Here is a 22,346-nt window from a genome sequence, read left to right on the forward strand (position 1 = left end):
ACAGTTCTACATTTTCAAGAATCGGTTATTAAGGGGACGTTCAGGTAGCATAGTGCTCTATTCCGTTGCCTCCCAACATGGGGATTGCCAGTTCTAATCCCTGTGTTACTTCTGGCATTCCTACGGACACAATTGGCCGTGTCTGCGGGTGAGAAGCTGGATGTGGGTATGTGTCCTGGTCGCTGCAGTAGCGCCTCCGCTGGTCAGTCGGAGTGCCTGTTGGGGGGGGGTGAACTGGGGGGAATAGCATTATCCTCGATGCGCTACATCCTCCTGGTGAAACTCCTCACTGTAAGGTGAAAAGAAGCGGCTGGTGACTGCAGCCCTCCCCGGATCGGCAGAGGGGGCGGAGCAGCGACCGGGATGGTTTTGAAGAGTGGGGTAATTGGCCGGATACAATTGGAGAGAAAAAGGGGGATAAATCAAAAAAAGAATCAGTTATCAAGAAACATGATTTGCGACGCCATTTATTGAATCCTGAATGCATAGTTTCAGTCACAATTGCAACAACTGAAATGTATTTAACATTACAGCAGGACCTGCTGCCCTAACAAATTCATTACTGGTTGTGTTGTGTCAACACAGCATGTAGACTGTTTATGACAGTGCTGACTTGAGCAAAAGATCTGAAGTATAGTCAAGTTTCACTTGAGAAAATTGCAATACAGCAAACTGCATTCATTACATTGAGATATTTTCATGCAAGTAAGGAAACATTGAATCATGGTGAAGCACTAACTGCAGCATGGTTTAAACCTAAATCCCCTTTTTTCAATGTTTCTCCCACTCTTGGACATCATAGTGCCCCAGATTCATATGGGGCTAGTAACATTAACGCCTTCCACAAACAGCAGACATCCAAATTTTATATGGTGAAAGAGGAAATGATATTTGTATTCCATTGTTCCCTTAGAATTTAATTCACAGGCAATACGATCCCTCCTCCAGTTAATACCCAGAGATCTTGTAGGGAGGCTCCATTAATTATTGGAGTGAAGATAAGCAACTAGAGTGAATAGGTTTAACCAAGGGATGACAAGATCACAAGTGTGGTGGAAGGGTTTAGTGATGTACCGATTGCAATTTTCTTGGTCAGTTCCCATTTTTAAAAGTCGAACCTGCCGATTCCGATTTTGGCCAATTCCGATTTTTTATTCCGAAGAATTATAATTGACTGCATACAAAAACATTTTTGTAACTTATCTTTAATGGAAATTTCATGTGTATGTTCTTAATAAAACATTGACTATGAAATAATTTTTACATTTTCTCCAAAACTGAACCAGGACCTTCTTTCACTCTATCAAACAAATCTCAAAATAAAAAAGTGCTCCAGGTAACTGGACAGAGCTTTTTTTACAAATAAAATTCAGCTGAAAATGAATGCAGTATATCCAACTTTATCTAACATGTTTTACTTTACAGCGACGTGTGTGTGGCTGTGATGTTACTGTCTGTGCCGTTGTGTGCATGATGTGAACCATTGTGCACTACATGCGTGTAAATTTGACTGGCACAGAATTAGATATATCTGAGACTGACCGACCGGTCACCGGTAGTGGCCGATCAAGCTGAAAATCGGCTGATTCCGGTCACCAGCCTGATTGATCAGTGCATCTCTAGAAGGGTTACATTGTTTTTCAACCATACAATTGCTCACATTTAGGTGGGCAAAATGCATGATTGATAACCAGTTATTTCCAGGACATTTATCTATAATCATTCATGTATTATTTATAATTCATATCCTGCAGTTATTCTCCATTTCTGGCTTTTACCTCTTTCTGGTGATGGCTTTGTTTGCTGTATACAAAATTTTAAATACATATTTCTCTTCCTAATCTTTGAGTTAGGGGCAGCATAATGGCACAGTGGTTAGCGCGGTCACTTCACATCAAGATGGTCCTGGGTTCGAACCCCCTGGTAGTCCAACCTTGGGAGTCGTCCCGGGTCGTCCTCTGTGTGGAGTTTGCATGTTCTCTCCATGTCCGCATGGGTTTCCTCAGTCAGATGAATTGGTCATACCAAATTGTCCCTAGGTGTGAATGTGTCAGCCCTGTGATGGACTGGTGGCCTGTCCAGGCTGTCTCCCGCCTGCCACCCAATGACAGCTGGGATAGGCTCCAGCATCCCCGCGACCCTAAGTAGGATAAGCAGCTTGGATAATGAATGGATCTTTGAGTTACAAGGTTTGGACTCCCATATATAGGACCTCCCATATACATGGAACATCTGCTTTATATACTTTTTGCGTTACTTTGTGAACTTTTAGCCACTAAAAACTTATTAATGGACAGTTCCAGCATAGTTTGTAGTGGTTGGCTTTCTGAGATCCACAATGCCTCCAACATTTGGAAGACTTAATAATAATAATAAAAATAAAAATCAAACTTATATAGCACTTTTCTAACACTCAAAGTCACTTTACAATAATTGGCAGTGAAACAAGACAACAGATAAACATAACACAGACATACAAGGGTGGATGGGAAAGGGGGTTGTGAGATGGAGAAGTGGCAGCCACACACAATGCCAGCAGTACTCTCTGACTTAAACAGATACAGAAGGGCAAGAAAAACAAAAAACAGCATTGTAGACGTTGATTTTCTGTAAGGGTTTACTCCCGTAGCCTATTCCTCTCCCGAGGTATCCACTAGGCAGTGGTACTATTTAACTCATAGCTGGGGGCTGGTTCGTGGGCATCAGGGAATATCCACGCACCGGTGGGCCTGTGTACCACACATCTAGGGGCCAGACCTCCTCCGAGTCCCTTGTAGTTCAGCCAGGGTCCAAGGTGTACCCAGTTACCCTGTGTCACCATGAGGAGGCACTACGTAGGGCTTGCTGTTGGAGAGGTTATGTACTGGCAGGGAGAGACTTATGCGCTCAGCTCTCCAGTTCAAGACGTGACAGGCACAGAACACTACACCAACACACTAGACGCTTCACAACAACGCGACTTCTTACACAAGAATGTCAGACACATGTCAGACTTATGTATGGTTTATACTTTATGGTGATTCTTAAGTGCAGGAATGATGATAAACCATGTAAGGTTTCTCCAGCAATACACACTCCATGATGCTGAGCTAGATGTCTTCCATCGTTGCTCACATACGTTTAATATTTTCAAGTTATCATCCCCTTCCCTGTTTTGGGATATGCGTTATTATGATTTATGATAGTAGAACTAGAATTCTAAAAAGCAGTAGTATCTAGGTGTACTCATTTGATTTGTAATATTGCAAGCATGGTGGCCCATTGGTTAGCGCTGTTGCCTCACAGCAAGAAGGTCCTGGGTTTGAACCCCAGGCTGTCCCAGGTCCTTTCTGTTTGGAGTTTGCATGTTCCCCCTGTGTCTGCATGGGTTTCCTCCGGGTGCTCCGGTTTCCTCCCACCATCAAAAAGACATGCATGTTAGGGTTAATACTGCTGTCTGTGTCCCTGACTGAGGCAATAAGAAAAGAAGAACTGGAGTTGGTCCCCGGGTGCTGCAGCTGCCCACTGCTTGTAGCTACCCAGCTAGGGTGGGTTAAATGCAGAAAATAAATTTCCCCAAGGGGATTGATATAAAGTATATCTAAAGAAATGACCGAGGTCCAGCCATCCATCCATTATCTGAACCGCTTATCCTGCTGTCAGGGTCGCAGAGATGCTGGAGCCTATCCGAGCAGTCCCTGGGCGGCACGCGGGGAGCCACCCTGGACAAGACGCCAGGCCATCACACAGGGCTGGCATACACAAACACACACACACACAGACACACACACATTCATACCTAGGGACAATTTAGTACGGCAAATTCACCTGACCACATGTCTACCTCATGATAGATTACCTCGCGGCTCAAAACCAAGACCTTCTTGTTGTGAGGCAAGCATGCTAACCACTGCGCCACTGTGCCGCCATGACCAAGGTCCTAAACCCCAAATATGATACTGATATGATTGATTTTGCTTATGAACATTTTCATTTCTTATTCAGTATTTATGATAGGAATTGGGATTTATATTAGATAACTGGAATTGGAATAAATAAAATCCAACCCTGGCAGCACAGTTGCACAGTGGTTAGCGTGGTTGCCTCACAGCAAGAAGGTCCTAGGTTCGAACCCAGGGTTGTCCAACTTTGGGGTTCATCCCAAGGGGAGTTTGCATGTTCTCCCTGTGTCTGCATGGGTTTCCTCCAGGTGCTCCCGTTTCCTCCCACAGTCCAAAGACATAGGTCAGGTGAATCGGCCATTCTAAATTGTCCCTAGGTGTGAATGTGTCGGCTCTGTGATGGACTGGCGGCCTGTCCAGGGTGTCTTCCCACCTGCTGCTCAGTTACTGCTGGGATAGGGTCCAGCATCCTGCGACCCCAATTGGGATGAGCAGCTTGGAAAATGGATGGATGGAAAATCCAACCTTACATGTCAGTCACTGAATGGGTGCCACTGAAAACAACTCGTTTTTGTATTTGTATCAGTGACGATTATTGGGCCAAAAGGTTCAAAGGAAAAGACGTTTGAGTAAATTTTATTTTTTCCCTTTTCTCCCCCTCTCTTTATTTCCCTTTCCCTCGCTTCCACTTTCTTCATTTTGCTTAGATATGACGGTGAAATCATGTAACCCTGTGGTGTTCAGTTTCTATAACTACTTGAGGACACACCCCCTAATCATCCGTCGCCACTTCGCATCACCAGAGGGCACAGCAACCACTGTGGGACTCACCGCTGAGAGGAGCAGTGCAGATGAGATCAACCTCATAGAGCGCAAACTCTTCTTCACCACTGCCAATGCACACTTCAAGGTGGGCCAGGTTTAAAGTTGCTGGTAGTGAAGGGAAATATGAGTAACTTTTGTGTTTTCACATTTGGCAGGTTTCAACCTCTCAAATAGACCATGACTCACCAATTTTTTTTGTATATGTGGATGCACCTAACAAACTCAAACCTCTCTGGAATGAACCAAGCTTGAACTTCCTCAGGAGGTGTTCTGAGTGAGGTTTGTGTATGGCTTGTGTTCTGGTCTGGTTGTTTCACGTCTTGGGAACATAAGGCGGTCTCAGTTCCTCTTACCTCTTGGTCCTCAAGGCTTAACAGAGGAACGAAAAACAGAGTGGTTATACTGTTTGGATGGTACTAAGTTTAACTGACATTTCATCGGAAATGTATGTCCATCCATCCATCCATTATCCAAGCCGCTTATCCGAATTTGGGTCGCAGGACGCTGTAGCCTATCCCAGCAGTCACTGGGTGGCAGGCGGGGAGACACCCTGGACAGGCCGCCAGGCCATCACAGAGCCGACAGACACACACATTCACACCTAAGGGAGGAAATGTTTGTGGTATGTGGAAATGTATTTGGCACGGTGGTGCAGTGGTTAGCACTGTCGCCTTACAGCAAGAGAAGGTCCGGGGTTCGAACCCCGGGGTTGTCCAACCTTGGGGGTCATCCCAGGTCGTCCTCTGTGTGGCGTTTGCATGTTCTCCCCATATCTGTGGTGGGTTTTCTCTGGGTGCTACAGTTTGCCCTACCATCAAAAAAAAAAAAAAAGACATGCATGTTAGGGTTAGTACTGCTGCCTGTGCCCTTGAGCAAGGCATGTCAAGACGAACTGGAGTTGGTCCCCAGGTGCTGCACGGCAGCTGCCCACTGCTTCTAGCTACACAGCTAGGATGGGTTAACTGCATTTAACCCATCCTTCTCTGCATAGAAGAATTTCCCTTCGAGGATCAATAGAGTATATCAAAATCAAAAAAATCAAAAATCAAACACTCATACAACAAAGAACATGATCTATTAATGTGCTGTTGATTTTGTGATTTTGCTCAAATCTTATATAGTTTGATAGGATGATCTCATTACTTCATGGTGCTGAAGAAAAGAAATAAGAAAAATAAAGCCCTCTACTCGGGTATACGTATAGTATAGTTCTTATCTTAGTGTTGAATCTTAAAACTGAATGTCAAAAGAACCAAATGAACTCTGGAACTGATAACCTGATATGGACTGATAAATGCCCCCCAGACCATGTCTTCTCTGATTTCATTTCTGGTTTTCTTTCTCCTAATGCTTTGAGGTTGTTTTAAGGAGTTTGTTACTGTTGATAGACACTGTGCAGATATGGTTTGTACAACATTGATTCATCGATGATAAAAAAACGTCAAGGCTTATTATGGTGGAGAACTACCCATTATCCAAAACAGGTGAAGGGACATTTACAATTTTCGTAATAGGGGAGAGGGCTTTCCTGGCTTGATTGCCAATCACCTCTGCACCCATCTCTACTGGCAAAGGTGGGCTTGCTGCTATTACCAGAGGCAACTTCTATCCTAAATGTATTTATTTGTATGTAATTATGTATGTAAAAATGTATGTGATTACAGAGCCCTTCTCCTATTTAAGATACTATGTATATGTACATAGTCAAAGTGCTTGCTTTTCCTGATGTTTTCTATGTCTTTCTTAATTATACTGTACCTTGCTCGTGTCAGTATTCAGCCTCTGGCTATTTCAGTTTTTTTCATCGATTTTTATTTAATTTTTCCTATTTAAACAACAAAACATGGGAAATTGTATCACACCACTTTTTACTTTTCTTTTTTTCCCAAACATCCAGTTACCCTAATTTATTTTGTTTAATTGTACATCTAAATAACTTCAGATGTCCATCCCTAAATTTCAAAACAAATTATGCCCTTTTTTAGTCTACTAAAATATAAATCAACCTTTTTTTTAACCCTTGGCCAATGCTCTTGATTACCTCCTGCAGGTGGGCTGCCCAGTCCTGGCTCTTGAAGTGCTTTCCAAGATCCCAAAGGTAACCAAGAAATCTGGCTCCTCCCCCCTCAGTAAAGGTTCATCCATGGCCAACATGAGCTCCAGCAAACCTGTGGAAAATGGTACCCGGGGAAGCATGGACTGGGGTGCCCCAGCTTCCCCTACCCAGGCCTGGGAAACCAACAATAGTGCTGCAGGGCTAGACTGGAGCCAGCCTATGGTCAAGGTGGAGAACGAGGGGCTGCAGCTTGACTGGGGAGATGACAAGGAGGATGATGATGAGGATGATGAGGGAGGTCTGACTATGAAAAAATCAGAAACTGAGTCCAAAGCAGAGGAGGGGTTCAACAGCGGCCACCCTAGGCTACAGAGAGAGGACTCTCAGGTACGATTGCCATAGTGTAGCTAGAAAAAACACACAATCATAAATGCATAAAACTAGCTCGTTTTATGCTGTTATTGTTTTATGCTGTTATACTTTACTGAAGAAAAAAAAACTGAGGTAATTTAGCTCACAATCTATTCTCTCAGGGTGAGTCAGAGGTGGACGTAATAGCAGAACAGCTGAAGTTCCGTGCCTGTCTGAAGATCCTAATGACAGAGCTGCGCACATTGGCCACAGGCTATGAAGTGGACGGAGGAAAGCTCCGCTTCCAGCTCTACAACTGGTTGGAGAAAGAGATTGGTGCCATGCATAAAATTTGCAATTACAAGGTGCTTACTGATAACATTTTATATTCCCTACCCTTCAGTCTATTATGCAGTGAATTACTAAATGATTCTTCAATTTAGGGCAGCAATATACTTAGTGCAGAAACCAAATTTAACAAGTTCTTACTAACATAAGGAAAGGCTTGAAGAGAAACCAAAGTGCCACATGAGCTTCAGCCTCAGCAGTGTGCAAAGATGTGCTAACTGATCTTTTGAGTGGAATTCTTAACATATCTGTCGCTTGTGCATGATCGTCTGCAATTGGTCTAATCTATCACATGACTGGTTGCATTGCCAATCGGCTCCATCACCTTTTCCAGTTGATTGCCAGGCTTACATCTTATGGACAGCCCTTAAAGATACATTGTTTGAAAGGAGGCCTTGCTTAGGTCGTTAGAGGATATCAGTTCTTCATTAGTGATCAATCATGGATGATTTACTTTATATTTTGATATATGATATTCTTCATGTGCCCTCACTGGTGTGGAGTGTCAGTAAAAAACAAAACAAAAACAAAATGTAAGAAGCTGCAGCAGGTATACACACATCTGCATACAAGTCTTCATTTAGTTATACTGCCAACTTGATTTACTATGGTATTTTTAATGCGTAGGTGGATGGAAAAGAGGAGAGTAATGAGGGAGAGCGCTGGGGGGAGCGCGGGACATCTCTGGACATCTCTGATGAGGCCCTGGAGCGAACGGAGGCAGGGGCCTACGAGCGTCACCAGATGGAGCGCCAGCGTCTGCAGGCTAAGCAGCTGCATTCAGAGAGGCGGAAAGCATGGTTGAGGAAGAATCAGGCCCTGCTGAGGGTCTTCCTCTCCTACTGCAGCCTGCACGGCGCCAAAGGAGGAGGAGTCACCTCCGTACGCATGGAGCTCATCTTCCTGCTGCAGGAGAGCCAACAGGTCATGTGCACACTCACACGCACGCATACCCAAGGATACAGTACAAACACCAGGCAGTACTGTGACACCCCCCCCAGCTGCAACTTGTTTTTAGTTTTCTGAATTTTAAATATATCCATGGCTTCAGCTTTTTAGTTATGCTGGTTGTCTCAGTATTTGTATATGTATTTACAGTTGTATGCCTTCAGAATGTCATAGTTTTTACCAATGACATAATAGAATCTTAATAAAACTTGGTGTAATATCATAGAGATATTTTTCACTTTTAAATATCAATATTTTCACTAATTTCTATGTAACTGTCTGATGCAGACTGTTTTGCTTGGATCAAAGGTCTCGAACTGAAAGTAATATTTTACCTTTTTGCATTGTATTTCTGTTAGGTTCAAAGGTATACTTTAAAATTATAAATTATAATTTGTTTTTATATATACACACACACACACACACACACACACACATATATATATATATATATATATATACACACACACACACACTTTTATATATATATTCACACCGGTTTCTATTTTATTTCAGTTTTCGTGATGTTTTTATTTTCTTGATTCATTTTTGGGTTAGTCTTGCGCACTCACATGCACACGTACACACACACACACACAACTGCATCACCTTTATTTCGGAGCTGTGCTAATGCAGAGTCATTTTTCTTGAGTAAAAACAAAATATGTCTGCATTTCCTCTCTATAGGAGATTACAGTGAAGCAACTTAAGTCTCCCCTGCCTCTGCCCACCACTCTGCCCCTGCTGTCAGCCAGTATTGCCCCAACTAAGACGGTCATAGCCAACCCTGTCCTCCACCTCAGCAACCACATCCACGACATCCTCCACACTATCACCCACATGGAGGCTCCTCCACACCCTGACGTTATGGATGATCGGGTTAGTCATTGTATAAAGTTCTTTCTTTTTGTTTTTCTTTTTTGGGAAGAAGGTGGGGGCGGGGGGGTTAAAACGTCTTGCATTCATTCTAACCTTTTAGCATTCAGTTGGCAGCTCCCCTGCAGCCATATTAAAGGGTGCATTTAAATTGAAGCCCATGCTGAATAATTTAAATGTAAGGCATGTGTCTTCCTCCTCCTAGGTAAATGCCTTGCACACTCTGGCAGCATCTCTGTCTGCCTGCATCTACCAAGCGTTGTGTGACAGCCACAGTTACAGGTAATCTCTCTCACGTTCCCTCGCTCACCCTCCCACTTTATCATTCACACACATTTACACCGTGTGCCTCTGCAATGCAGTGCTACAGTCCCAACCAGTACTGCGATCATTTCTATGTGTCTGACTGAAAGAAAGGAGAAAAAAACACAGGAAATAACCATAAAGATCCACATTTGTACTCCTTAGATACATTTGTGGCTTTTATTCCCAATATTTGCAATAAAGAGCAATGCACTGTATGCCCATGACCAACCATTTCCTTTCCCATGGTGCATTGCAGCTGCCAAGCTGAAGCCAACCAGTTCACAGGGATGGTTTACCAGGGTCTGTTGCTCAGTGAGAGAAGACGGCTCCGTACAGAGAGTATTGAGGAGCATGTCACTCCCACGTCAGCTCCTGCACAGTGGCCAGGTAACAAAGCCCAAACTAGCTCAGCCTGCACCAGCTCTGTCACTCCACATGAAGCTTCATGTGTGAATGTAGCTCTTAAGTCATAGCCTCTAAGTTATAAGACTGGAAATTGGTAAGTGATATGCAAAAAAAATTGAAGTTGACATTTCCTCTGTTACATAGGCAGTCACACTGCAGGCAAAACAAGAAAACAAGAGTGCCTGAGACTGAGAAAAAAGGGGATGGTTTTGAGTCAACTGCATCTCCTGTCACTGGATAGTCCTCTTTTATGCTTGGTTGGGTTCTCATTTAACAGGCATTTGTGTTACTCATTCTACAAAAGATTGTCCGTGTTGTAATTTACCTTTATAAGTTCGATCAATGTTCTGAAGCCCTTATGAAATACGCATTACTGGAAGCCATTTGACACATGTCTGAGCATCAAAAGTGTGGTAAAAGGAGAATGGGAGAGGAGGGAGGGTGAGCAATGCAGGCAGTCTTTGTTCATGTAGAGGGGCAGATGGTGTTCTAGAACAGGCGCTTCACAGCCTCTGGGAAGAAACAGAAAAGCAGACTTATCACATCATCTTTCTAATGCTCTGCTAAATGACCCTATATCATATAAAGACACATTTGCTGTCCATCTACAGAAGTTTTATTGTGAATTTCAAGTTAAAATGTATGTCACAATACTGCAATGTGTGTGTGCGCATGTGTGTGCATGCATTTGTGTGTCTGTGTCCACCTGCCAGGTGTGTCATCCCTGATCTCCCTGGTGACTTCGGCCAGAGAGGAGGACCAGCCTAGGCTCAACGTGTTGCTGTGTGAGGCGGTGGTGGCCGTTTATCTGTCCCTGCTCATCCACGGTCTGGGCATGCACAGCAGCAACGAGCTGTTCCGCCTAGCAGCACACCCCCTCAACAACCGCATGTGGGCCGCTATTTTCGGAGGAGGGGCCAAAGTCATCATTAAGCCAAAGAGGCCTGAGGCCCCACCAGGTATACTTTCTTTCCGGTCCCATCCTTTTGTTTCTTTTCTCGCTTTGTCATTCCTGTCTGCACACCCCTGCACTCCCTCTCAGTGCTCTCTGTCACCACCTACTTTGCACTCACCCTTTCCCCATCATCTCCCTCATTCATCTGTCAGCCAGTTCTACACCTTGTGTATTCCCCCTGTCTGAGGCATCTCTCATACCTCCCCAGGTCTGTCTATTTGACTAGATAGACATTCACCCTTTCCCATGCTGAGTGCAGTTGCTTAGCTGAACTGCTGCTGCTGCCACTGATGTGTGTGTAGTCTCCTGTATGAGTGTGCCCTCTTCCCTGTATCCCAGCACCAGCTGATTTTCAAGCAGCCAGGCCAGAGGATGCTCAAGAGACAAGAAGCCCTGATCAGAGCAGCCCCACCCTAACCCCTGCCCCCATCCCTGCTGTCACCCAGGCCCCTAAAAGACCCCCTCCCCCAAAACCAAGGGGAGAGGGGTTGGGCACTGGGGTACTAGGCACCAAGACCAGCTGTGAGTAACAGTGCTGGTGGATTGCAGTGCTGGTTTTGATCTGCAGAATTGAATTGCTGATTTGCAGGACTGCTGTGCATGTCAACTCTGAGGATTTCTGTTGTTGCAGATGCTTGACTTACCCCTCTCTGTCATACAACTAAAACTGAATGTACAGTATGTAAACACAAAGCTTACCCTGTGCATTGGCGATCTGGTCACCTGTATTCTATGTTCTGTATAGCCGTCAGTGGCCTGTGTTTCTATAGTTGTGTGTGTTTGTGAGTGCTTTTGTGTCTGCATTGCATTGCATTGCATGTCCATGTTACTTCTTGCGTGCTCACTTCATTGTCTCGTCCCACTGGAGCAGCAGTTAGGACTAGTGTGGAGTGTTCGGAGGCCAAGGCTGAGCAAACCACAGAGACTAAAGCTGAACATGACTCTAAGGCTAAATCAGGTACACCTTGGGAGGCGTCTTAGACTAAAACAGAAATACTACATTTTGCTGTGCTCAGATATTCCTGTTTAGCCCCATTTGTTGTGTTAACCACTGAAAACATAACTGAGTGATGACTGTGCAATAGACTAGAGTTTTGTCTTCGACTCCCGAGTATTTAAGAAAACATTGTAGGCTGGTAGTGGCTGTAGTTGTGTGATGGAATTAATGGTTTGTCTGGCTTAATTCCATATAGCCTAAGGATTTAATTCCTTGATGAGAGGCTATGTACTTCAGTTGCCTAATAATACGCTGAACTTCATGCTGCTCATCCATATTCACCAGGGCAGGATGAGTTAGTTTGCTTTGACATTTGTGAAAGAGGTAGATATGGGCTGGCATTACGACTCCGTATCTCCCTGAAAACTGAGATGCCTCTTAATACATTTTCTAAGCCAAGGGCCTTTTGAAGACAAGGGTGGGGAGGGGGGTGGATCTTAAATGCCAGATTGTCGATAGACATCAGTTCTTCAAATGTTAGAGTTCTGCCCTTTCAGGCACAGCTGAAAACACACAGGTACAACACACTCAGAGACACCCATATAGAAACAAACACATATATTACACATTGCACAATATTCTAACCCGGACACACTCTGGACGTTAAACCTCATCATCCTTGTTTCATGCTTCCCTCGTGCAACCACTGTGCATACCAAAAACATGCCTTGAACATGATTTCCCAACAACTTCACCATAATTGTTTGGCATGTGTCTCTTTGTGTGCCCTGTGTCACATCCCACATAAAACGTTGACTGAGTAGGATGTCATTCAGCTCTGTAGTCTGTGTATGTGTGCGTGTGTGTCTAACAGCACCATCTGCTCTGGTCTGTGTTTTGTCTTGTCTTGTCTGGTGGACTTCAGTGGTACCAGAGATAGTCAGCCAGGATAATGGTGCAGGTTTGTGCACAACCTAGTGTGTCTTGCCCTATATCCATCTCTAGCCTATATGTGTGCGAGTATTTGTGGATATGAGTTATTCATTTTCCACCTGTATTTGTGTGCTATAAATTGTGACTCAAGTTATGTTTCAGACAGATTTCAAGGCTTGTAATTTAGCTGTTTGAGTGTTTTTTATTGCACTCTTGTCAGTCAACAATACAGTGCAAGAGCAGTGTGCAGTCTTTCTAATCTATTACTTAACCCTCTCATGGCCTTAAAATGCAGCTGAACTTAGTTTGCCCTCATATTGTCTTGGGAAAAAAAAGTAGTAGTGCCTGTGTATACTGCCGTCCTAACTTTGTGTGTGCTGCAAATGTACCTCAGTGTGTGTTGCCAAGATATTTCCTATTCTTCTCTTCCCTCCCTCAGCCGTGCCCCTTCAACCCCCAGCTGAGGATGTGGACCGGCACAGGCGCCGATTCAACATGAGAATGCTGGTTCCCGGGCGCCCTGTCAAAGAGACCCAGGCTGCTCCGCCTCCTTTGCCCATAGAGAGACCCACCTACAGGGAGAAGTTCATCCCACCTGAGCTCAGCATGTGGGACTACTTTGTAGCCAAAGTAAGACACAGAGTTCCACATATTAGCTCCCACACTTAGTATCGAATCAGTGATTCACAGCAATAGATATATTAGTGTTTTGAAACACAAATCTCTTTCTCACTTTTCGTTTTCTCTTTACGGCACCCCCATCCTCAAATGTCGCTTTTTCTTTCTCCATCTCCAACTCTGTTTCACTCTGTCTTTCTCTGTCTCTCTCTCTCTTTCAGCCCTTCCTGCCTCTGTCAGACAGCGGTGCTTTGTATGACTCAGACGAGAGCGGGGCGGAGGACGATGAGGATGATGATGATGCCTTCCTCTCTGACACACAGATAACGGAGCACTCTGACCCCAACTCCTACAGGTAGAGCTCAGCCCCTCCCTTCTTGCTCCTATACTGTGCAGTTTGAAGTCTGTGCTGTGACATGCAAATTCTAAGCCATTGTTCAACCTGTCTGTCTCTCTGGGTGGTCTCCACAGCTGGGCTCTCATTAGGCTGGTTATGGTCAAACTTGCTCTACACAACGTTAAGAACTTCCTCCCACTCACTGGTCTCGACTTTACAGGTACTCTCTCAAAAAAAGCTCAAACATACGCTTAGCCACTGCTGAGATTATTCTTATCCTGACCGCACACTGGATCCTAACTATTGTTACAGCTAACAGGTTATCAAACCTCAAAACCCCCAAAATGCTTTCTCAGTAATCCAGATATACACACACACACACACACACACACACACACACACACACACACACACACACACACACACACACACACACACACACACACAAACACACACAGTTACCTTACAAGATGTTATGAATCTTGCCACAGTCTTAAGCTCATTCTAATCAGGTAGCAGTGTGTGTGTGTGTGTGTGTGTGTGTGTGTGTGTGTGTGTGTGTATGTGTGTGTGTGTGTGTGTGTGTGCTAATGTTGCTGTTTTTTTCCATTTGTTGTTCTCAGACCTGCCGGTGACCTCTCCTCTCTGTAACGCTGTGCTGAAGACTCTGGAGAACTGGGAGCAGCTGCTACTGGAAAGGATGAACAATTTTAATGGCCCCCCTCCCAACTACATTAACACCTACCCAACTGACCTCAGTGCAGGAGGGGGGCCTGCCTTACTTCGACACAAGGCCATGCTGGAGCCAGACAACACACCTTTCAAGTGAGCGTTAATTCATAATCACACACTCAAACACAAGAAACTACTCACCAAAAAATAGTTGTTAAATAAATCATGAAGCTGTTAATATATTTTTGTCTGTTTTTTTTTCCAGAACCAAGAACCACCTGTCCTTCCCAGCCAGGCGTCTTTGGCATTTCCTGGTTAAACAGGAGGTCCTTCAGGAGATTTTGATCCGTTATATTTTCACAAAGAAGAGGAAGCAGTGTGAGGTCAGGAACCCCCAGTCTCTGTTTGACATTGTTATTATCAGTGTTATTATCAAAGATAATAACCCCATGGTTTATCATTTCATTTTACCTAACGCCCACATTGGTCCATACCCACACCAAAAAGCCTGCACTTCTGTTGTTATCCCACCCACCCCAAATTGTTTTCTCATAAGCAAAGAAATGAAATTAATGTGCTGATTACCCACCACAAAGACATTGAGTTAGCTACAGCTCACCCACAGAAAAGACATGGGTTTTTTTTACAATTTTGCTTTGGCTCTCTCAAAGCAGAAACCTTGGTATCACTAAGCACAAACAGATTTGTTATTATTTTCTGTTTCGACAAGGGGGCAAGCAAGGCACCTTGAATTGCTGATAAAGCAGCCATTTATTGAGTGCTTCATCTACTTTTGATGTAATATGATTGCCTGTCTTAACATCTTTTTATTTCTAAGTTGAGGTGCTTTTGCAGTAGTGCCTCCTTTTAATAGTCATCTCGACTGATAGCCAAAGAGCACTGTAAATTATTGCACACAGAGAAGCAACCCATTGAGCATTTAACTGTCTTAATAGCATTATTGTTTTGATTTGTTAGTCATCTTTAGTCAAGTACAGGACAGTCCACTGCTTTCTATGATATCTGGAACCAGACATTACTATATAATCTTTTTTTTTTCATTACATACTGCTACTGCAGCTCTCAAATTAAAATTGAATATTTGAACCAAACTGAACATATGGCATGGTCGCCTCACAGCAAGAAGGTCTTGGGTTCGAACCCCGGGGTTGTCCAACCTTGGGGGTCGTCTCGGGTCGTCCTCTGTGTGGAGTTTGCATGTTCTCCCCATGTCTGCGTGGGTTTCCTAATGTAGGTCAGGTGAATCGGCCGTACTAAATTGTCTCGAAGTGTGAATGTGTTGGCCCTGTGTTGGACTGGCGGCCTGATCAGGGTGTCCCCCCGCCTGCCACCCAATGACTGCTGGGATAGGCTCCAGCATCCTGCGACCCCGATTGGGATAAGCAGCTTGGATAATGGCTGGATGGATGAACATATGGCCTCAAGTTGTGGATGAATGAGTTCAAATCAAAGTATGTCACCCTCATGTCAGTAAGACTCACAGTACCCATCCAGTCTCAACTCCTCCCAATTTTTGACATTAGCTCTGTTCCAAAAGGGTTGCGTTATGGCACTAAACAGTTCCTTCCATCCAATCTCTGACCAAATATGCATCACAAATCCTGTCAACCCTTTTCAGTTTTCTTTTCATTCCATGTTTTATTTCATCTGTTTGTGCATGTTTTTCATGTTATGCTGTGTGTGTGTGCGTTCTTCGTCCATACTGCCTTTGTGTGTATTGTACAGTCTGTAGACACCCACTCGGACCATCTAAGCCCAAACTGCATTGCAGGAGCTAGCAGTCCTGATAAGGTAGTATCATTCACCCGCCCCGGGCCCTGGCTCTGTCCATCTGTCTGTCCGTCTGCCTGGGAGAGTCACTATACAGCTAAGCTTGAAGGATCAAGATCATCAAAGGCTGAAGTTGTCTAAGCAACAGTAGTAAAAGAAAAAAGTCAGGTTTAGATTTCAAGGTCGGGGTTTGCAGTAGTGTCGTATAACAAAAAAGCTTTTGATGTCTCCTCTCCAGCATTGCCTGATGGTGACTGCTCTCGCACTATCTGTCTGCCTGCCCGATCCCCCTGGCAGTAATCTGCTCAAGACTCGAGTTCTAACATGTTAGCTGTACCTCTCTCTCGAACTACTTTGGCTATGTCTCATTTTCCGTTTCTATCGTAAATTTGTCAAACAATCGCTTATAATTGCGTACCGTATTTTGTGCTTTTGTAAACTAATAGCATTAATTGTTGATAGCCCTAGTACAAATAAATCCAAATTTTTAACAAAGAACATCAAATCGATTCATCATATGTGAAAACGAATAAAATGGGTTCTTATTCTGGTTATGATTACCTCAGCTCACATAACCTTACCTCCACTCCCCCGTCTGCAGCACTCACGCTTCACCATGTTTCTCACTCCTCTCTCGTCGAGCTGGGCTGACTCTGCTGGACCTTCTCAAGTATTAATCCTCCCCCCACTTAGATTCTTCCCTCAGGGACGTGGCACATAGAGCTACTAACCTGCATGCTAACTGTGTTGGCGGTTGCGCGAGGCTGGCTTGTTGTGTTGTGAGTTCAAGGCTTGTGTTGTGAGTGATAGTGTTTGTCCTGATATGTTTCCAGGTGGAGGCTGATCTGGGCTACCCAGGAGGAAAGGCTAAAATCATCCATAAGGAGTCTGATATAATCATGGCCTTCGCCATCAACAAGGTAAGGGTTCCCTGTGTGGTATCAGTACATCAGCATCACTGCTGCTTTTCTGTCCATTACTGCTGCTCACTCTGCCTCTGTATTCACTCTCTTTCTTTTTCTCTCTCCTTTCTTTCTGCGTCCTTCCCCAGGCTAACTCCAATGAGATAGTATTAGCGTCCACCCATGATGTCCAGGAAGTGGATGTGTCCACTCTGGTGGCTGCCCAGCCCTTTACATGGATAGGAGAGGACTTCGACAAGGAGTCCCGCAGGTCAGATTGACAGTAGCACTTTGATGGCACCTAAAATCTTAGCTGTACTTGTCCTCCCTGGCCCAGACACACATGCTTCTATGTCTATAAAACATCTCCAAAGACCATTTTCCAATGCATGTGGTGGCACATTGACAGGTTGGGTAATGATTGTCAATTATTTCACAGCTCTGATGATGCAGACTACCGCTCATCTCACACCAACATTGCCCAGGCGAGCTCTGTCCCCTTCGCACAAACGCAAATGCCGGTCTCTGCCTCCATGCCTTGGCTGGGCACTGGGCAAACCAGCATGGGAGCCAGTGTGGTACGTCAATATACACAAAAGAGTGGCACATACACACAAACACACACACACTTGCAAACATACAGTGAAAGTGTCAGCTACTTCCTAGAGGCAGTAATATGGATGTAGTATTAGATGTAATAGCTTGTAGCGGCTGGTAGGGGGAAACAGAGTTCTTTTGTGGCACTTACTGTAAAGCCCTGTGTTTGCCCTGTATTGGACTCCTCAGTTTTGTACAATGTGCTTAATACTACGTCCACGTTAGACTAGTAAGCTTTATTCATTGTAAGTTGTAATATGCTTTTCTGCCATATAAACAGTAGTTATGGTATAATTTTAGTAGTTTGTCTGCTTAGGCTTTGTATGGCACTACCCATTTTCTCAGGGAGAAGTTTTTATTTCTAATGGTTATCAGCACAAAGCCATGAGAGCTAAACAGCCATCCTGCTGAGTCTGTTGAGGCTCATGTAGACAGGGAGTGTGTTTGTACGGCAGAGATGGGGGCATATAAACACAGATAGTCTCAACTCCACCAGCCGGCTAGCCAAGGTACAGATCTGCGTCAGACACACAGCCAGGGTTCTCTGTGTCCCAAAGACGGCGATAAATCTGAGCAAGACACACTCACCAGGACAAGACATAGGATGTCACACAGGTTCAGTGACTTGAAGTTGGGGTTATAGAAAAAAAAAAGGGCTCCAAGGAGGCTCCCCATCCCCAAGAGGTCCTACAGGGAGGTCTCCAGTAGATGAAATGATAAAATTTTCTGTAGTATTTCATGCCTGGCATAGTACAGAATGTATTACACAAAGAGATCAGAATCTGTCAGTTTTAATGGTGGAACACGACAGCCAACAAAAAACAAAAACAAAAAAAAAACATTGAGAAATGAGGAAACAAGAAAAACAGAAAGGTTTTAGTTTCTCTTTTCCCCTTAAAATGTTAAGAATTGTGACACTGTTGAATTCCTGCTAAAACTATCTTCTTATTAGTGGATGGCTTTTTAAAAAATTAACCTTTATAGGAATGGACTTTAAATTAACTAAGATTTAAGTCAACCAGATCACAAAACAGTCAAACTTTTAAGCTTGCTTTAAAATAGATGTGTTTTTTGTTTTTTTGTTGTTGTTTTTTTCAGTGGATTTTATGTTTTGGGGGTTATTGTTCCATGGTTGTTTAAAAAAAATCTACATTTTAAGCTCTCCCAAAGAAAATTAGTGAAGGCCAGTCACTGATCTGGAAGATGGGCAGGATGAGATAAATAATTGATTTGATGTTGCTGTTTTTCAGATCATGAAGAGGAACTTAAACAATGTGAAACGAATGACATCCCACCCCATATATCAGTATTGTAAGTGGCTTACAGTCTCAAATGTCATATTTCTCCAAATACAGTGAATTGTTGAATCCCCTAAAATTCTCTCTGTCCTCTCATTTTGTCTTTTTCTCTGTTGCTCTCTCCTTATCTTCTTCTGTGTGTGTGTGTGTGTGCATGCATGCGTGTGTGTGTGTGTGTTTGTACGCCAGACATGACAGGGGCTCAGGACGGTAGTGTGAGAATGTTTGAGTGGAACAGACCTCAGCAGCTCATTTGCTTCAGACAAGCAGGCAATGCCAGGGTAACACGACTGTACTTCAACTCCCAAGGCAATAAGGTATACAGACATGTGTACATGCATGCACATGTGTGCGCACACACACACACACACACACACACACACACACACACACACACACACACACACACACACACACACACAAAACCATTTACACAACATGTCCAAGTTTTGTCTATGTGTTCTGTTTGCCTACTGTTCTGATTCGCAAGCAAGATGTTCCTGGGTTCGAGCCCCGGGGTAGTCCAACCTTGGGGGTCATCCCAGGTCGTCCTGTGTGTGGAGTTTGCATGTTCTCCCCGTGCCTGTGTGGGTTTCCTCCAGGTGCTCCGGTTTCCTCCCACAGTCCAAAGACATGTGGGTCAGGTGAATCAGCCATACTAAATTGTCCCTAGGTGTGTGTGTGTGTGTGTGTGTGTGTGTGTGTGTGTGTGTGTGTGTGTGTGTGTGTGTGTGTGTCAGCCCTGTGTTGGACTGATGGCCTGTCCAGGGTGTCTACCTGCCTGCCGCCCAATGACTGCTGGGATAAGCTCCAGCATCCTCGTAACCCTGAGAGCAGGATTAGCGGTTTGGATGATGGATAGATGGATGTTCTGATTCGCCAATATTCTCTCTGTCTCTGCAGTGTGGTGTCGCCGATGGAGAAGGTTTCCTCAGTCTCTGGCAGGTCAACCAGACCTCCTCCAACCCCAAACCCTACCTGGTGAGGCCGCAGACCTCAGCCTGCATGCAGAATAACTAGTTGATAGAAGACACGAAACACAATGATCAAAATAATGATAACAACTTACTTATGATCATCTTTATTGTTGTTGTTGTTGTCTCTCTTGCTCCTCCTTTACCTGTCCCTGCCACCAGAGTTGGCAGTGCCACAGTAAGACTTGTGGAGACTTTGCCTTCATCACCTCTTCTAGTCTCATCGCCACAGCAGGACAGTCCAATGACAGCAGGTTAATACCGAATCCATTGCTGGAACCAAATGTATCTAACCAAAATAGTTTTTACACCAGTTGATATTTGTTGACCTAATCCTTGCATTGGTTTACTTTCTCCACAGGAATGTGTGTCTGTGGGATACTCTTATTGCGCCCAGTAATACCATGGTCCATGGTGAGAAACAACAAACTCTTTAAACAAGTTAGACTACTTTAACAAAGAAATTAATTGGTTTGTTGCACTGTCATCATTGACATGATTTTCCCCAAAATGTACCCCCCACTCCCCCATCAGCATTCCCCTGCCATGAGAATGGGGCCACTGTGCTGCAGTACGCTCAAAAACAGCAACTTCTGATCACTGGAGGAAGGAAGGGCTTTGTATGCGTGTTCGACATCCGCCAGAGGCAGCTACTCCACACCTTCCAGGCCCACGACTCAGCCATCAAGGCCCTGGCCCTGGACAGCTTCGAGGACTTCTTCGTCACCGGCTCTGCAGAGGGCAACATGAAGGTGACACACACTCCTATCTCTCAGTTACTGACCAGACAAAACTCATTTAGCACCACTGTATGTATTTCTCCAGGCAAAGACTACGTGGTCATTTTACTGTCTGTATGTGTTTTGTTTGTTTTTTTATGTGTTAATTTATTCTTGGTGTCTTTACACTTTCATCAGCTGTATCTTGATAGAAAAAAAAAGATTGTTTTTTTTTCTTTTTCTGCCAAGGTTGGCCATTTCCATGATGTTATTTTGTCAGAGACTGTCAGAGTTTGATTAGATAACTGGTTTGAAATGCTAAAATCTTTGCCATAAAAATGCTAAATGTGAGTGAGTCCAAAAACATCTTTCGCTCACATATATTCTCCTTTCTCACTTCCTATGACTGCAGGTATGGAAGCTATCAGGTCATGGGCTCATGCACTCCTTTAGCAGTGAGCATGCCAAGCAGTCCATCTTCCGCAACATAGGGGCTGGTGTCATGCAAGTGGAGACCCGGCCCATTAATCGCATATTCACCTGCGGGGCAGACGGCACCCTGAAGATGAGAGTCCTCCCTGACCGCTATAACATCCCCAACAGCATCTTTGATGTCCTGTAATGTCTGCTTCAACTTCTGAGGGTCTGACGAGAGGAAGGGTGGGAAAGAGGGAGAGAGGCAGCACTGAGGCATATATATCTTGCACTAGATGTTAATGGGTTTTAATTGACAATGAAGAGAGAGGTAGTCAAGAGGTAACCATGCTTTTTGGCAGCTTTGAGTGTGCACTGTTCCATGGGTTTACTGCTTATGTAAATCAGATCACCAGTGATGAATGGAGCTGCGAACAATTTTCCCCCCCTTCGCAAAGCCTGAAAGCAAAGAGTTACAAGCAAAAGGTATCATACTTGATTTTAAAGCTAGATTTATTGTAATTTTATTGAAGAATCTCTACTTGTAGAGTGTGTCCATAGGGAAGCTATGCATGTCCTGTTCTTGTTACGCGGTGCAATCACAGGTCTATTGATAGTGCTCTGTAAAAGTGCTCAAGCAAAAATTTTAAAAGTGTGTAACTGTTGTCATTTTGTGCCCACAGCTGAAATCTCTTAGCATCTACTTTAACCAGCACTGTGGTTTGTTATTAAGTCAGTGGTTTCCAGTGTGAATCGAGTTATTGGAATCTGCATTTTGTTTCAATGGTTTTCACACCCCAACCCCACCACCACCCCCACCCCGGCTTCCCTCTACCCTTATGGAAGGGTTTGATGGTGCATTGCTCCTGTAGTGATCCCTGTTTCACTGGCTGCCCAGACACATGCTCAGACCTTAACCCAGTATGGCTTGACCCTGCCTTGGTTTGGTCTTTAACTGTGTGTTCACTCTGCCGTGTTTGCCATCTGTACGCCTGCCCGCCCACCTGCCCTCAAATGCCTGTTTGTGTGGCAGGCTCACTGCTAGAACATTCTTGTTTGGAAGATGATGTGTTTTACACCTGTGACTGTGGTTTCAACGTCTCCATTTGTCTGGTCCAATCCCAACACCCTCCCACCCTGAGCAGAAACACAAAGGTTCACTTCTGGTTTTGCACAATATATATATATATATATATATATATA

General features: G+C 44.3%; 1 protein-coding gene across 1 annotated transcript in view; it reads left to right on the forward strand.

Moving 5' to 3' along the window:
- dmxl2 (Dmx-like 2) overlaps positions 1 to 22,310 on the forward strand; it is a 59,737-nt gene extending 37,427 nt beyond the window's left edge. The window contains exons 31-54 of the mRNA XM_056279244.1: positions 4,589 to 4,791; positions 6,757 to 7,149; positions 7,296 to 7,478; positions 8,089 to 8,385; positions 9,097 to 9,288; positions 9,491 to 9,567; positions 9,848 to 9,978; positions 10,710 to 10,955; positions 13,261 to 13,451; positions 13,661 to 13,794; positions 13,911 to 13,996; positions 14,400 to 14,601; positions 14,714 to 14,831; positions 16,195 to 16,260; positions 17,073 to 17,159; positions 17,291 to 17,412; positions 17,581 to 17,719; positions 18,989 to 19,049; positions 19,226 to 19,353; positions 19,940 to 20,017; positions 20,173 to 20,264; positions 20,372 to 20,424; positions 20,545 to 20,762; positions 21,142 to 22,310. Of these exons, the coding sequence (XP_056135219.1) occupies positions 4,589 to 4,791; positions 6,757 to 7,149; positions 7,296 to 7,478; positions 8,089 to 8,385; positions 9,097 to 9,288; positions 9,491 to 9,567; positions 9,848 to 9,978; positions 10,710 to 10,955; positions 13,261 to 13,451; positions 13,661 to 13,794; positions 13,911 to 13,996; positions 14,400 to 14,601; positions 14,714 to 14,831; positions 16,195 to 16,260; positions 17,073 to 17,159; positions 17,291 to 17,412; positions 17,581 to 17,719; positions 18,989 to 19,049; positions 19,226 to 19,353; positions 19,940 to 20,017; positions 20,173 to 20,264; positions 20,372 to 20,424; positions 20,545 to 20,762; positions 21,142 to 21,351 (3,707 nt within the window). The 3' untranslated portion in view covers positions 21,352 to 22,310. The remainder of the gene's footprint in view (positions 1 to 4,588; positions 4,792 to 6,756; positions 7,150 to 7,295; positions 7,479 to 8,088; positions 8,386 to 9,096; positions 9,289 to 9,490; positions 9,568 to 9,847; positions 9,979 to 10,709; positions 10,956 to 13,260; positions 13,452 to 13,660; positions 13,795 to 13,910; positions 13,997 to 14,399; positions 14,602 to 14,713; positions 14,832 to 16,194; positions 16,261 to 17,072; positions 17,160 to 17,290; positions 17,413 to 17,580; positions 17,720 to 18,988; positions 19,050 to 19,225; positions 19,354 to 19,939; positions 20,018 to 20,172; positions 20,265 to 20,371; positions 20,425 to 20,544; positions 20,763 to 21,141) is intronic.
- Positions 22,311 to 22,346: the final 36 nt, after the last annotated feature.

The sequence above is a fragment of the Lampris incognitus genome, chromosome 4 (assembly GCF_029633865.1).
Source record: "Lampris incognitus isolate fLamInc1 chromosome 4, fLamInc1.hap2, whole genome shotgun sequence".
NCBI lineage: Eukaryota > Metazoa > Chordata > Actinopteri > Lampriformes > Lampridae > Lampris > Lampris incognitus.